At 44.1% G+C, this 16005-nt stretch overlaps 1 protein-coding gene across 1 annotated transcript in view; it reads right to left on the bottom strand.

Annotated features, from left to right (window-relative positions):
- The window catches only part of prdm16 (PR domain containing 16), a gene marked incomplete at both ends in the record, with an annotated part of 284122 nt that extends 268340 nt beyond the window's left edge, over positions 1 to 15782 (bottom strand). The window contains one exon of the mRNA XM_080733337.1: positions 15746 to 15782. Within this exon, the coding sequence (XP_080589463.1) occupies positions 15746 to 15782 (37 nt within the window). The remainder of the gene's footprint in view (positions 1 to 15745) is intronic.
- Between the last annotated feature and the right edge of the window lie 223 nt (positions 15783 to 16005).

Here is a 16005-nt window from a genome sequence, read left to right as displayed (position 1 = left end):
GGGGTGGAGGGGGGCGTGGGGTGGTAATTAGCCAAGCCTGGAGGAGCGAGGGAGAGAGAGAGAGAGAGAGAGAGAGAGAGAGAGAGAGAGAGAGTTAGAGAGAGAGTTAGAGAGAGAGAGAGGGCCCTCCAGGGCCCGCGGGGATAGCCCCTCTGAGAGGATACCATTTGCACTTCTACAGGAGCCGCCAGCCCCCCGGCCACAAAGAAGGGGAAAAGGGGAACTATGGCATCCTTTATCAGACTGGACAAAGACACCGCATCTTTTCAAAGGAGACCGGAGAGAGAGGGAGAGAGAGAGGAGGGGGGGAGAGAGAGAGAGAGAGAGAGAAAGAGAGAGAGAAAGAAAGAAAGAACGAGAGAGAGGAGGGAGAGAAAGTCCAGTGTTCCGCGGAAGGAGAGGAGGAAAACAGAGGAGAGAAGAAAGAATCCAAGCACTCGACAAGAGAGAGGAAGAGAGAAAGAAGGAGAGACAGAGAAGAGAGAGAGAGAGAGAGAGAGAGAGAGAGAGAGAGATGCCAGTGTGTGGGTTGCAAAGCGAGACAGGAGGTTACGGTCATACTGTGACCTACCCAGTCCACTGAGACACCAAGAATCCACTAATGTCTCCTCCCACGCACGCACACACACACACACACACACACACACACACACACATGCACACACACACACACACACACATGCACGCAAGCACACACACACACGCGAGCACACAGAATGTCCCGTTATCTACCCTATCAGTTTGGTGATACATAGACCTGTTTCCCAGATTCCCAGTGCATGGGTAGTGGCAAAAAGACATACAGCCTATATCATATTTTTGTATTATTTTATATATATTTTTTTATATTTACAGGTAGGCTATGTACTTTTGGTTGTTGAGGAGAAAATGTCAAATAAAAAGTTACATTTCATTTGTAAAAAATAATGCCGTAAAGGACACACAGGCTCAACTTTGGCATTTCACCTTCGCCTGACGATCGGTTCCAAACAGAAGCAAGTGGATAAGGAGCCAAAATGTCCGCCCCCTGCACCCGCTGACATTATCAGAGCATCTTAAGAGGTTTGCCCTCCTGCAGCGCCGGGGAAAGTGGAGGTCGTTGACATTACTTTTACCTATTACCTTTGGAGTGCAGCTACAGAGGGAGGTTGAATAGTGGCCTTTGAGTGCCAAGCCCCCCCAAGCCTGCCCGCGCTGCCCCCCGCCCCCCAGCCGGAGAGCAGCCTGGTGGCCTTATAGCTGAGTAAAGGGTCAAAGGTCAGCCGGGTCATGTGATAAGGCACTTCAGGACCTGCATAGAGGGGCCCCTGGTCTGAAGAGGCCTGAAAAACCTCAATATCTCCCGCTTTCCATCTCTCTCTCTCTCTCCTTTTCTTTTCTCTTTACCCCACTCTGTCCCCTCTCCCTCTCCCTCTCTCTCTCTCTCTCTGCCTCTTGCCCTGGACACAAAATGCCATTTGTTGTCCGTCAGTCAGTAGCAGAGGGCCCGGGTCGGCCTCGGTGCTGAAAGCTCCATTCACACACCCTCTCACCCAGGGATGTTTTTGCAATTCAATATTTTCACACGCAGGCAGCCCTCATCGTTACTTTGGAACCGTACACTTGGCAGGATGAGGCTGGGGGGGCCCATGGGACGCGGGGGGACGGGGGGGGACGGAGGGGTGGAGCGCTGGAAGGGACGGAGGGGTGGAGGAGTAGAGGGGAGAGAGGTGGGGAGCGGGGGGGGCGGGGGTCAGAGCAGAGGAATCCCGGTGACGGGAGGGGACAAGCCTGCGGCGGCTAATGGGCCATCTTGAAATGTTTTAGCCAAGACCCCTCCAACACCTACGCATACACGTACACGTACATACGTACACGTACGCACACATGTGTGCACGCGCACACACACACACACGCACGCACGCACGCACGCACGCACGCACGCACGCACGCACGCACGCACGCACGCACGCACGTGTACACACAAATGTGCGCACACATAAACACACATTATGCTGACACAGTCCACCCTACTCATCGTTTCACAACCAATCTGACTCCAGGTTAATGAGGAGGGCTCTTATTTCCTTCATCAAAATCTTTGGGATAAAGCAGTCACACTATCCTGCCAGGAAAAGACCACTCTCTGCCTGCCTGCCTGCCTGCCTGCCTGCCTGCCTGTCTGTCTGTCTGCCTGTCTCCCTCTCTTCTGTCTGCCTGTCTCACTGTGGGCCAGCAGCAGCGCCAGACAACGCTGAAGTATAGCCAAGCTTTCCACCCAAAACGTTAAGCCTTGATTTATACTTTATGTTGCCAGTGTCCCGCTCCAAAAATAGCAGATCTTCAACCTCACAACTCATCGTCCAAATACTATATATCAAAATTCAAACAATGACCAAAATCCCACAACTGCAATAGCGTGATCTGAATAATAGATAGATAGAGATTTTTTTTTAAATCAGTAGACCAAATAATTAAGTAAGTAAATAAACAAATAAAAAAAAAAGAAATCAAGGAGGGTGTTATTCAGCTGTGTGCCAGTGCACTAGGAATGACACTAGACAATTATACATTTTTGGGGGAAATGAATTGAGTTGACCATCATTATAGATCTATTTGGTCCTAAACATAATGACATACATTAGGTCTGGAAATTGACCTGCTAGATGTTTACCCTTTTACACTTTGCTAATTCGCTAGTTCGCTAATCAACATGCATTGCCACCTGCTTCCTTCTTCCATACTGTATGGCTGTAATAAGGCACTATGGGACATAACAGTGTTTCGGCACCACGCAGAGAGGACAGGGGCGTCAATTGGGTATGGCAGGGTTATGCAGCTGCCATACCCTGGGTCTAGGGGGGGAAATAAAAGTTACTTTTAAATATAAATCCATGAATGTCTTGAATTTCTCTATCTGTTCTGGTTATTATGTTGTTAAATTACAGTAAAATAATTACAAATGCTAAATTTAACAAACTGGTCACTTTAACAAGGTGTTATAATTATATTCTCCACACTTGTATTCTCCCCATCTTGACAAAATTGTATATTCCCAGGTTCCGCAGGTCAGCTGCACAGGTGCAATGCATTATTGTTAATTGTGGCGCATTTACTAACATGCCAAGTTTAGCTGCACTTGAACAACCGTTCCAGGCTGCCATATCCAGCCCAAGAAACCGTAGAAACGGGGAAAAAAATAAAATGTACTTCTTAAAAGAAATGTGTCATGCCTGTTGCTGAGGTATGGCAACATGACTGGTGTCTTGCAAGACACCAGTCATGTTGCCATACCTTAGCTTTTTCTGAACTGACACCACTGAGAGAGAGGAGCAACACACACACACACACACACACACACACACACACACACACACACACACACACACACACACACACACACACACACACACACACACACACACACACACACACACACACACACACACACACACACACACACACACACACACACACACACACACACACACACACAACACACACAAACACTCACAACTCGTAAGAACTGGTCAAATAAGGAGGGGCATTCATCTGGGGACGGGTACTCCCACTTCCTCTCCCTCTCCTCACCCTCACTTTCTATCCATCATAGTTTCTAAAGAAAGTTGGCCAAGTATTTAACAAATAAGAGTACCAGGCGGCGAGGCTGTGCGCCGCTACAGGCTGACAGGGTCACTGGGTAATGATGGCTCAATTACTGTGAATCTCCTCGCAAACCTCCCCCCCCCCCCCCCCCCTCTCACACACACACACACATCCCCACACATACACACGGCACCCCGCCCACCCACCACAGCAAATTTGTCAAACTCGGCAAAACGATGGGCCTGACAGTGTAATCGCTAACCGTCCCCGCCGACATGAAAGGGGCCCTTTATCTGGCCAAATCAAAGAACCTGATCTCTGAGAAAGAGAAGGGAGGAGGGAGGGAGGAAGGGGGAAATGTCCCGCTCGGCCGGGCCCCTGTGAGACAAGGAGAGGAGATGGCCCTAATCCGTCTTAATGAGACACTGCGTGCCCATCTTCACGATAATGACCAGGGAGAGAGAGAGAGACAGAGAGAGTGAGAGAGAGAGATGAGGGAGAGAGAGATGAGGGAGAGATGAGGGAGGAGGCGGGATGGAAAAAGATAGAGATGATGATGAAGCCTAGGCTTTGAACATTTGAACAGGCGGTGTGATGAAAGGAGTGGGGGGGGGGGGGGGGGGGGGGCGGTCAGTCAGACAGACAGACAGACAGACAGACAGACAGACAGACAGACAGACAGACAGACACACTTAAACTTCGTTGACCATGGTCCCCGAGGGGTCTATACTTTGTTCCCTCCTTTTTTCACTCACAACTTGTTGTGGCGCTTTGTGATCTTGTACAGTGGTTCTCAACCTTTTCAGGCCGCGACCCCCAAAATAATCATATTTTAACTGGGGACCCCCCCCCCCACCCCACCCCACCCTGACGAGCACTAAGAGTTGAGGCTGTATAACACTATTGTGAAAAATAGCAGATCTACATGTTCACAACAACGCAAGGCGTTGTGAGCATGTAGATCAGCTATTTTCACAATATCTGCCTCTAATATTTGACAATTTGTCATTTTAGAGGTATTAAAAATTGTCACTTTAGAAATGTGCAGATACCCTCTATACACTTAAACTTTATGTTGTTTTTTTTTTTTTACTTGTGAGTGAGAAAACAATGTTTCACATTAAGCTAATCGTCTGGGGACCCCCCAAAATAATTTGGGGACCCCCATGGGACCCACAGGTTGAGAACCACTGAGCTTGTTGTAGGTCAGCTACTGTCGCCGAATCTATTTGTGACATGCTCAGAATAGGGACACCACTATGGTTCAAATGGTTTAGCCCAATTTATGCGTCGTCATGCGACAGTGTTACATGCCAAAAATAGTCAATCTACTACAGTACAAGCTCACTGCATTTCACAACGTATGTTTTGAGCTTGTAGATTTGGCTATTTTCGGTGTGTGACACTGGTGTAGTGACAGAGCACCCCTGGACCTGGTCTCTTCGTAGGGGTGGGCGACATGGAAAAATACAATATCACAATATTTTCCCAAGCTGTATCACGATACACGATTTTATCACGATTCTTTTTCACGTTGGTTTTTATGGTTATTTTTTCAAGTCACTTGACAAAAACTAGACTCTCTGGGTTCCTTTTGGGAGGTCTAAATTGAACTTTACAAGTATGTAACTCTGACAGTATACAAATGAAACCAAATGGACCCTTACGGGTCCATTTGGTTTCATTTGTATATGGTCAGAGTTAAGTGGAGACATTGGCATTTTAACGTTTGAGAACTACTGATTTAGACCAAAATGCAGGTTTAAATTGAATTCTGCAATGAATCTCTGTACTAACGATTAAACAGGATTTTTTACAAGGCCCCATCAATTGTATCACGATATATACGATACCTCTGAAAAGGCATATCGTGGAGACATTGTATCGTCTCCACGATAATTATCACCATATCGCCCACCCCTATCTCTTCGTTCACTTGAGACAGACAGATGGACAGTCCAAACAGCCCAGTGCTGATGGACAGACAGATGGGCAGTCCAAACAGCCCAGGGCCACAGAGCAGTTTGTGTGCTTATCATATCTGGACAGGATGGAGTGTCATCATGGAGGGCCGACTGGGGATTGGCACTGGGACTGGACGGTTAGAGAGAAGGAGAAGGGAGATGAAACTAATGGGGAAGTAAATCGGGTGAAAACCTTGTATGTCTAAAGCTGTTTGTTTTGCATTTATCATTTTAAAAATGATTTGCTTGTAGATTGGCTGTTTTCACTACTTTTGTGCAACGGCCTTGTACGATGAAGCAGGGCTTTACTTTGCGAAAGAACGAACACATTTGAGATTTGGAGATACAAGGTTTCCACCCGACAACGACGATATGCAAGTTGGTCGAAGCCAACTCACCATTACACAGTAAAGTCCTCTGTTATTTTTTCTGTTTTTTTAAGATAGTTTTTGGGGGTTTTATGCCTTTATTGATAGGACAGACTGACAGGAAATGGGGAGAGAGATGGGGAGTGACACGCAGCAAAGGTCGTCAGGATCGGGATTCGAACCTGCAACTCGCTGTCAAGGCATCAGAGCCTATGTGGTATGCCCCTGGACCAGTAGGCCAGCAGGTGCCCCTGTTTTAATTTAATTCCAACTAGAAATTGATAAATTAACACAGAATTTGATATGGCAAGCATAAAACTCAACAGATATGTTCATGGAAAGTGTTGGGGTAAGCATGCAGTAACATTTTCAGTATCAATTTAATTCTGAGAGAGTAATAGCAGACACAATGGACCCAAATCAATCAAATCTACACAATTTAGAGTTAACGTACACTGATGATTTTACTGTGTACTCGACTGTCTTACTGACCACATATAATGAACAGGTCGAAGCCCATTGGATCACACAAAGATATATTTTAGTATTTACAGTATATGTCACTCGTAGCATGCATGATACTTTGACATACATACCTATCCATTACCCCCACAGTCTACATATCTCTTTAGAGATGAGAGAAAAGACAGACAGACAAACACAGAGGATAATATATAACGGACAGGAAGCTCAGAACCGTATAAGAATGGAAACGAGCAAAACATTGAATGAAGGAAGGGAAAATTATGGAGAAACAGAAGTAAAAGGCGAGAGAGAGAAAGAGAGAGAGAGAGAGAGAGAGAGAGAGAGAGAGAGAGAGAGAGAGAGAGAGAGAGAGAGTGTGTGAGAGACAGACAGAGTTAATACCAAACAAAGCAGGATTAGTCCCAGATAAGACTAGTCACAATGCAGTGCAATCCTTTGGATATTACAATGCAGGATGGGGGGAATCATGCGGCCCGCTAAGACGTGCTAATTAGTGACTCGACACATTTGCCCCTCTTGTTTTGCAAACAACACACACTGTCAAACAGCGGGCGGTGGACAATCACACTCGCAGAAAATCATTTAGTCGCAATCAGAATCCAGAAATGAAGATGGAGAGTGTGTGCGTCTGAGGGAGGTGGGGGGGCCATGAGACAACTCCCACAGCCACAGTGTATTCTTAGCTCTGCCCTGCCCTGGCTGGTGAGAATTTGGACAGAATCTTCTAGACATTGCCCAGCAGTGGCCTGGCCGTAACTGGATAAGCGGCCTGCAGCCACAGGTCAGGACAAAGTGCATTTAACTGCTGCATAACGGCTGTCCCGGGTTTATTTGTCATTTCTTTTTTTCCTTTCCTTATTTGTTTGGCAGGCCCCTTTTTTTTCGAACCGACACATACCACCCTTCATATTCCGCCTGTCTATTTTTAAACACACATACACACTATACGCACACACACACACACACACACACACACACACACACACACACCCCCCTCACGTCTTCAGGCTGAACATGGAGGGTTCGAGGAGAGACGAGAAACAGTGGGGTCTGCTGGAAAAGAAAACATCGGGGATATATCTTTAACTCTCTTCTCAGGGTTGCCAGCCCTTGCGTTGCCAAACTGCTGTGTTTTTAGAAAACATGGTGGATGAAGTCATGGTGCATGGCAGGAAAGACGCATATTTGCCAACTGGATAATGTGAGGTCAACGTATCAATGGAATGAATGGGATTTGGAGCCATGTGCAAGGGCTTAATGCATTGGTATTTGTATGGAGAGTCCAATTTTGGCTTAGCCGGCATGAGACCCATGTGAGGCTGAGGTGGGTGTGCGTGTGGTCGTGCATGCGACGTGTGTGTGCGTGTGCGTGTGTGTGTGTGTGTGTTCAGGTATAATAAAGGGCCACCCATCACTGTTCAAGACCCAGCCAAGGTCAAAGCTGAGAACGTTGACACTACCTCCAGCAACTGTAATGGTACGCACAAACACACACACGGTCAGCCAACAGTGTCAACTCATGCTGGTTTAGACATTTACACTCAACCTTTCCATTTTGTGATTGATTGGGGTTAAATCCAACCGTTGCCCAAAAATCTGTCACCGCTAAGGTGCGAGTTTGTGTGTGCGTGTGTCTGTGCTTGTGTGCTAGCTAGCTTGTGTGTGTGTGTGTGTGTGTGTGTGTGTGTGTGTGTGTGTGTGTGTGTGTGTGCGCGCACACACACACGTGTGTGCGTGTATGCCAGTGCCCGTCCTATACTGCATGCATGCATGCATGTCAGGTGTGCACGGCCTGATATGTAGATAAGGAGAGAGGGACATGAACAGAGAAATAAGAAAAGCTAGTGGAACGTACTATGCAGGCCATTAGGAGGACAATATAGTCACCATGAGCTCAGCAGTCTGCTAACTCTCTAATACAGTCCATTACCCACCCAAACACTATGAGTAGAACTATAGCAGTGGTTCTCAAAGTGGGGTTCAGGGACCCCAAGGGGTCCTTGAGGGGGTTCCAGAGGGTGCCCAGCTAAACGAGGAACAGTTTAACACTTAAGCCCTATTCTTATTTTATTTTTAGCTATTCGAAAATAGGTGATCTACAAGCTTGTAGCTCGCCTATTTTCAAAATAATCTTGATCTTTTATGCAGGTGTAACAAAACATTTCCAAATCGGGGCCTGAGAACAAATGCATATTCTTGCATGAAAGCACCTCTGAACTTTAGCTTACATTGAACTTGGAGCTTATCTTTCCATAATGCACATCACTGATAAAGGATGCAACCCTAATGCACAGTAAGCACGCTGACAGTCCAAAGAAGGAAAGAAGAAAAATGTTGGTCAAATTATTGAGTCAAGTATAGGGCTGGGTTATATAAATATAAAATGTATATATACTGTATAATATAAAGTATATATATACAGTGTATATACCGGTACTAGTAGTGATACGTGACAAAAAAATAACAAAAAAAAGAATACTGTTCTATCTCTCCTATTATTTGCCTTTTCTCATTGTGGGAATATTTTGTGAAAACAAAACACAAAAATCCACACAATATTGTCACAATATCGATACTGAGGTATTTGAATATTGTCATATTTGTCCATATGGCCCAGCCCTTGGTCAAGAGCATAATGTCAAGTCAAGAGTATAATTTCATAGTAACAGCCAATTTAAAAGTGTGAAATCCTTCGGCAAACTGTTTACCATGAAGGTTTTATAATGACTTTCCTAACAAACTGAGTTCTCGGGACAGCCACACGCTAAAACGTTTCAGAGTTGAACACATTACATAATTATGCGCTACAAGGTACAGAACCATACTACACAGCAGAATATGGGGCATTGATTCAACTCTGAATGTGTAGAAATTGAGTGTTGCAGGTCTATTTTTACACCTCCAAAGTTAAATTAACACACAGGATTTTACTATGTGCCAATGGGCGAGCTATCCAGCCATGGATATAAACAGAGTGTCAATGGTCGAGACGTAACAAATTGAATAGTATCCAACATGTGTAGACAGTGTGAATGTACATTCATAAACAACTAACCAAGTAACCATGATGACTGAAGTGGTTACTACATCAACTTTGGATTCACGCAGTAACATGCACAATGTGTTAGTGAACGCTGGGACATTTTAGGCCACTTGGAAATTGAGGCAAACGGTCACAAATCACCCCAAAGTAGGTTACTACAGTACATCAAAACTCCAAAAAACCCTAGGCTTTGGCTAAAATAAATTGTCATTTTGGTGACTGGATGGTGAGTGCTTTTCCCCCATGAATCGTACCAAAATGCACCTTTATCTTAAAGCCACATAAACAACCCCTTTAGGCTACATTTTCTGAACCGACCAGGTCTATAGTTTCTCTGGGTTAAGGTTGCATAAGGCTGTGATTATCCTGGAGGTCATGGTGGGTCAGTTTAGACAGTGAGGTAAAACTGTAAAACTAGCGTTGCTATATTCAAAAGGCTGTTAGGACCACTCACATCATCACACATGAATGCAAATGGCCTCTTTGGAACCACAAGTGTCTCAAGTTTCAGAACGTGGCCTATCTGCAATACTCTGTTAAAACATACACTGTAGTTTTTGCTGTATTTTGACTTGCTTTGCATTGCATCAAGTAACGGTGAAGTGTAAGAGGTGAAAAAAACAAACAAAGATATCGTCGCTGTCGGGTGAAAACCTTGTATGTCCAAAACCGTTCGTTTTGCATTTATCATTTTAAAAATGATTTAAACTATTGAAAACAGACGATCTACAAGCACACAGCGCCCCTCACACCGCGAGGTGTTGTGTGCTTGTAGATCTGCTGTTTTCACTACTTTTGTGCGACGGCCTTGTATGATGAAGCAGGGCTTTACGTTTGCAAAAGAACATACAAATTTGAAACTTGGAGATACGAGGTCTCCACCCGACAACGACGATATCATTTCAAATTATGTAGGTCTATAATTTATTGAGGAGATCTTCAATTCCTACCAAATCAAACAATCGGTTGACTTAAGAATCATGTTTATTTCATTTTCCAGTGAGCAGCAAGCATGGCACACTTGATACTGAGGAAATCCCAGAATCTCCATTTATGCGGTACCTCATTGCTCACCATAGTCTCACCATAACACCCCTATAGAGACCATTGCTGCGGGTGAACTGGAATGGAAAACTTTTTGTATAAGTGAACAGGCGAAAATGTGAATAGCCAACAGTCTTCTTGTAACAAAATGCAGCCCTTATTTGATCATGCTAAAATGTGCATCTTTTCAGATTTCTTTTTTAAACGGCCACTTCACCTCTGGACAACCCTATCTTATTTTATTGTTGTTTGGGACACGATCAACACAATCCTGAGTTGTTTTTTGTGTTCAGTCTGTGTTTTGAGATATTTTAGTATTTCAGCATTTTGCATCATGATGCAAAACGCATCACTGATGATGCGAAATGCATCACTAGTACATGCTGAAATACTAAAATATCTCAAAACACAGACTGAACACAAAAAATAACTCAGGATTGTGTTGATCGTGTCCCAAACAACAATAAAATAAGATAGGGTTGTCCCAGAGGTGAAGTGGCCCTTTAATTGTGAACAAATGCCAGCTTTATCATGACATATTTCAGCTCTGTGACAACAGTAGACCTTGCATGGGACCCAGAACGTTAAGGCCAGAGGTTCAACACAGCTACCATTGTTGCTTTTAAACTGTTATGGGTTTGGTTTTATTACTTCTGTCAAACATCAGAAGCTGTAGCCTAGCCTATACCATACAGCAGTGGTTCTCAAACGTGGGGTCAGGACCCCAAGTGGGGTCCCCAAATAATGTTTGGGGGTCCCCAGATGATTAGCTTAATGTAAAAAAAAAAAAAGAAAGTCTCACTCAACGGTAACCAAACCAACATAAGTGTATACAGAGTATCTGCACATTTATAAAGTGTCAATTTAAGGATTTTTTAGACCGTTTTAATACCAAACTGGCCAAACTGTCAAATATTAAGTAAGCAAGAGGCAAACATTGTGAAAATTGCAGATCTACATGCTCAGTGTTGTGAGCTTGTAGATCTGCTATTTTCACAATATTTATCTGTGGAACCGAGTCAGATTAAATGTAATACCTACAATTCCAAGTGCTTGTCAGGGTGGGGGTCCCCAGTTCATACATGTTTATTTTGGGGGTCAAAGCAAAAAAAGTTTGAGAACCCCAGCCATACAGCACAGGTTCATGGCTTGATTACCTATATCTAATAAGGGCCCCATACAAAAAGATCAATACCACAGGCTGTAGATTAGGCATGTGAAGAAGGAAGGGACACAAAGGGTTTACCTTTGAGACAGAAACAATGGCATCATGGATGGTATACAAAAATCCTGCGTCATAAACGCAGCCTTACTCATTAGTAGCCCATAGACCAAGACTGCATTCGTTTTATCAAAATGGACAATAAGCCCTGCACCAAGTTTTGAACAAGGTGCTAAAGTTGCAACTTGAACTTGAGTGAAAGCCGTCGCATATGTATGCTATTGACAGCACTACAGCAGACTTCTTTTTACCAAGTGTGTGTGTGTGTGTGTGTGTGTGTGTGTGTGTGTGTGTGTGTGTGTGTGTGTGTGTGTGTGTGTGCGTGTGTGTGTGTGTGTGTGTGTGTGTGTGTGTGTGTGTGTTGGCGCGCACGCGCGAGTCGTGCAAATGAGAAAGTCAAGTGTGACGCTTTATGTTTACGTCCGTGTGTGCGTGCGTGTGTTCTAACACCTGTAGATTTATAATCTTCAGAAAGAGGAATGGAATGTTGCAGCCCAGCCTGGGCTACTAATAATGCAGTCAAGTCAAGACATTTAAGCTCATAGATTTAATAATTCCACATTAAGCAATGCTGAGCCTTTGAGCGGGTTTTAAATGGAACTGGACAATGAGATTTTAATCTGAACACAACCAGTTTACTGGAATAGCCCATAGTCTATTTTCTTGAATAGTCACAATATGGCCAACTATAAATTCATATAGAGCAATTAGGCCATGTTTGGAGCAGGCATATTCCTGCTGTTAGGTCTACATCTAGGCTATACTATCGATTTTCAGCGTGTAAAATAATAAAAGTCCGATTATAAATAATAATGTTACCGTCTATAAAATGTAAAAGTGTTGGGTATAGCCTATCCTGTGGTCAAAATCGGGTTGTACTAAAAAGCTGTAAAATAAAATCATAAAATACCACACAACACTTTCGGACAATGAATAGGCTCCCATATCAATGATATCATATCGGGACAACGGCGTTCCAGACATCGTAAAATATCATAATCAAGCCATAGTCATAACTCCCAAAAATGACAGTGCCTAACAAAAATATTATTATTGTAATATTAATAATATCAATAAAAAATAAATATAGATTGAAGGCCTCCCTAGACCCAGCCACCAAGTTGTGATTCATATCGGTTAATTGTGGCCACACATAGTCTGATGTTTGTTCAAGTAGCTACGACTTTTCGGCCCACCTGTGAATGTTAGGCCTGTACCTGTGAGGGCTGCCTGTATCCAAACAAACTATAGCACTCACTGCCTCGCGACCAACTGGCTTTAATAACATGCAACATGTAAGCAAATGTGTTTGCAAAACACTACAGCGGTCACTGTATTTACTGATCAATGCGAGTCTTTCTGTCCTCCGACCTAAGCCTACACGCAGGCCCTCCCTCCCGGTGGATTTGTGGATTTTGGAGCGAGCCGCGGGCTTTCACCCGAGTCCCAAGTTCCCACTCAGACCGTGTCATGGCCTTTCTCATGCTGCAACCAGGCCTAGGCAGCGTGTGCAGCTCAGGCTGAACTTCCAAAATAACACCCGTTTGCAAAGAGGGCAGATAAAATAACCGACCTGTTGCTCCATATTATTAGTGTGTCACCGGCCATTAGTGGAAGGGACTGTTACATAAATGACAAAAATGGGGCATACCATTAAAATAAAAAAGAAAAGAGAATCTCCCACGCGCTGTATTATATGGGTGCCTGGCTGGCCTGCATGTTTTGAATGTTGAGCCTTTTTTTTCTCCCCTCTCCTCCATATACTCGTCATTTGCTCTCTTTCTACACCCTGTGCTGTACCGCTACTTGCAACTCAAGAGGACTGGGTTGTGTGGCCGCGGCCTCTGGGCTATTCAGAGCCTGGAAGAATTCCGGTGTGAGAGGTCTGCAAAGCCAGGTATTTGCGTTCATTAGCACTCGGATCAACAGGCTATCAAAGCTATTTAGAGATCAAGACCAAGTACAATTACTGGCACAAGAGCGAGTCCCCGCAGCATGTTTAAGCATTTTTCACAAAGTAGCCCAATTAGTTTTTTTTTTCTTCTTCCCTTTTTTTGGGGTGGGGGTAACTTTTACTTTTACGAGGACTTTGTGCCTTTGGCACCTATTGTGCAGGCTTGCGAGATTAACGAGAAAATAAACAAACACAACACATAATAAACATAAATAAATCGTCAAAGTATGACATTACTGCAACAAATATTGTTGGTGATGCTTTATTTCTGGCTCGAACACACAATGCACGGGCTGAATTGCTCATTTCGTGTTTGATTGATGTTGTGCTAATTCTTATTGACACAATAGTTGATTGTCAAGTTTAAAATATGGCGACCCATGCAGGCTTATGTGCAGCCTAATGGCCATATTTCTTGCTCATAAAAACGTTCAAAAATACATTTACACAATATAAAAAAGTAGAACTAAATATAATACTGTTAAGTAACAGTAACATTATTTGTGATAAAGGACATAGATGCATGCGAATGTAATAAAAGGTCAAAGGCTTTGGCAAAGTTGAAAAGTTGTCAAAGGCCTTGGAAGTTGCATTTAAGCATAAATGTGGGCTAATTGTATAAACGGAATAACATTTAGGGGCGTGTTTTAAAAAGGTTTATAACATTTATGAAGCTTGCCATCAAATATATTCCCAGGTGTAAATGTATTCCATATTTTAGCTCTACATTGCCATATATAAACTGCTAATCAAAACTCACCTTGACATTTTTTTTAAACACACACACACACACACACACACACACACACACACACACACACACACACACACACACACACACACACACACACACACACACACACACACACACACACACACACACACACACACACACAGAGTGTGCATAAAAGAAAATACGAACAAAATAAATAACATATACAGGCCGACATTTAAATCGACAAGCGCGGGCTACTATTGAATACTGAATAAAATACACACTTATATAACAACTGACAGGAGACAACAAAGTGCACTCGAGCACGAACTCAAGCTAAAGACTTAAAACACGCATAAAAGCATAAATCAATCAGCCATCCGACCAACAATAAACAAAATGTCACATAATGGCCATGGTCCGTTTCCAAACAACGAAGTGCCCATGTTCACAAAACTGAATACATGAATTTTCCGTGTGACGCGAGCAACAGTCCTCAGTGTGGTATGGGCGCTTTCTTGCACAAGACGCATTATTGATTGGCATTCCCTGGAGGAGTAACAACCAGCCCCGTAACAGTCCAACAGCCCAGGGACATAAACTTGCTGGAGTGCAATTTCTTCTTAGGTAAAAAACCGCAGGTGTGGATGAAAAAAAAAAGAGAGAAAAAAATCTGCGCGAAAAGATTGTAATTTCTTTCAAATATCGCATCTTGGCGTCTGCAGTTGCAAGGCGAGTGAAAGAGAGCGCGCTGGACTCTTGTGTCAGATGTGCTGCAGCCTCGCCATGAGCAGTGCTACAGCGCCCACTATTTCAAAAGCCAGGAATATGATTTCACAAGACTTGGAACGGCTCAATAAAAAAAAGTTACTATCCCTTTCGACAACTTTTTGCTAACTTTGGGGAAATGTACCTACGCCTTTTAAAAAAAAGTACGACAACCTAAAAACAGCTAATTACAAGGCCGACCTCAGCTTTTTGTATAGTGAGTGACTTTTTTTTATTTTTTTGTTCATACTGCCTCCGTATCTTTTCCCTATACGAAAGGCACCAGCGGTGTTTCTCTCATCACACGCGGAACTTCTGGGAACAAGCAAGCGATCAGCCGAGAGTGAGTGCACCATGCAGCGAAGAGGAGACCGGGACACCCCGGACCACCACTCCAACTCGCTGCCTACAGGACAATATTCCAGTGAAGAGCGGAAAAAGTTATCTCGCCGGACAAAGAATCGTCCCTCCCTTTATATATAGGATATGACAAATGACAAGGACAACGCTATGGCGATCATATGCCCCCACGGAGAGTGCGGCGACCGGTCCGCGACGTATACGCGCATATTATAGAAGGGAAAAAGAAGACCTACTTTTGGCCAGTTTTCTCGCCCGCGCCTTGGATCTCATCTCGTCGGCTTGTAGATTCCTCTGGTCGTCCTCCGTGAGCCCAGAAGCAGCAACAACACTATCTTCATCTCACGAGCATTGTCAGTTTGGACACCTTCGCACATGCGCACAGGCCATTCAATCTGACACCCTCGTCGGGGCCAAAAAAACTTTCCAATGTATTCATCATCATCATCACTTTTTGTCCCATCGTCCCCCCCTTTAGATCACTTATCTCTTCCCC

This window comes from Nannobrachium achirus (genome assembly GCF_963921795.1).
Source record: "Nannobrachium achirus genome assembly, chromosome: 9".
NCBI classification, from domain to species: Eukaryota; Metazoa; Chordata; class Actinopteri; order Myctophiformes; family Myctophidae; genus Nannobrachium; species Nannobrachium achirus.
This window is presented reverse-complemented; position numbering and strand designations above follow the sequence as displayed.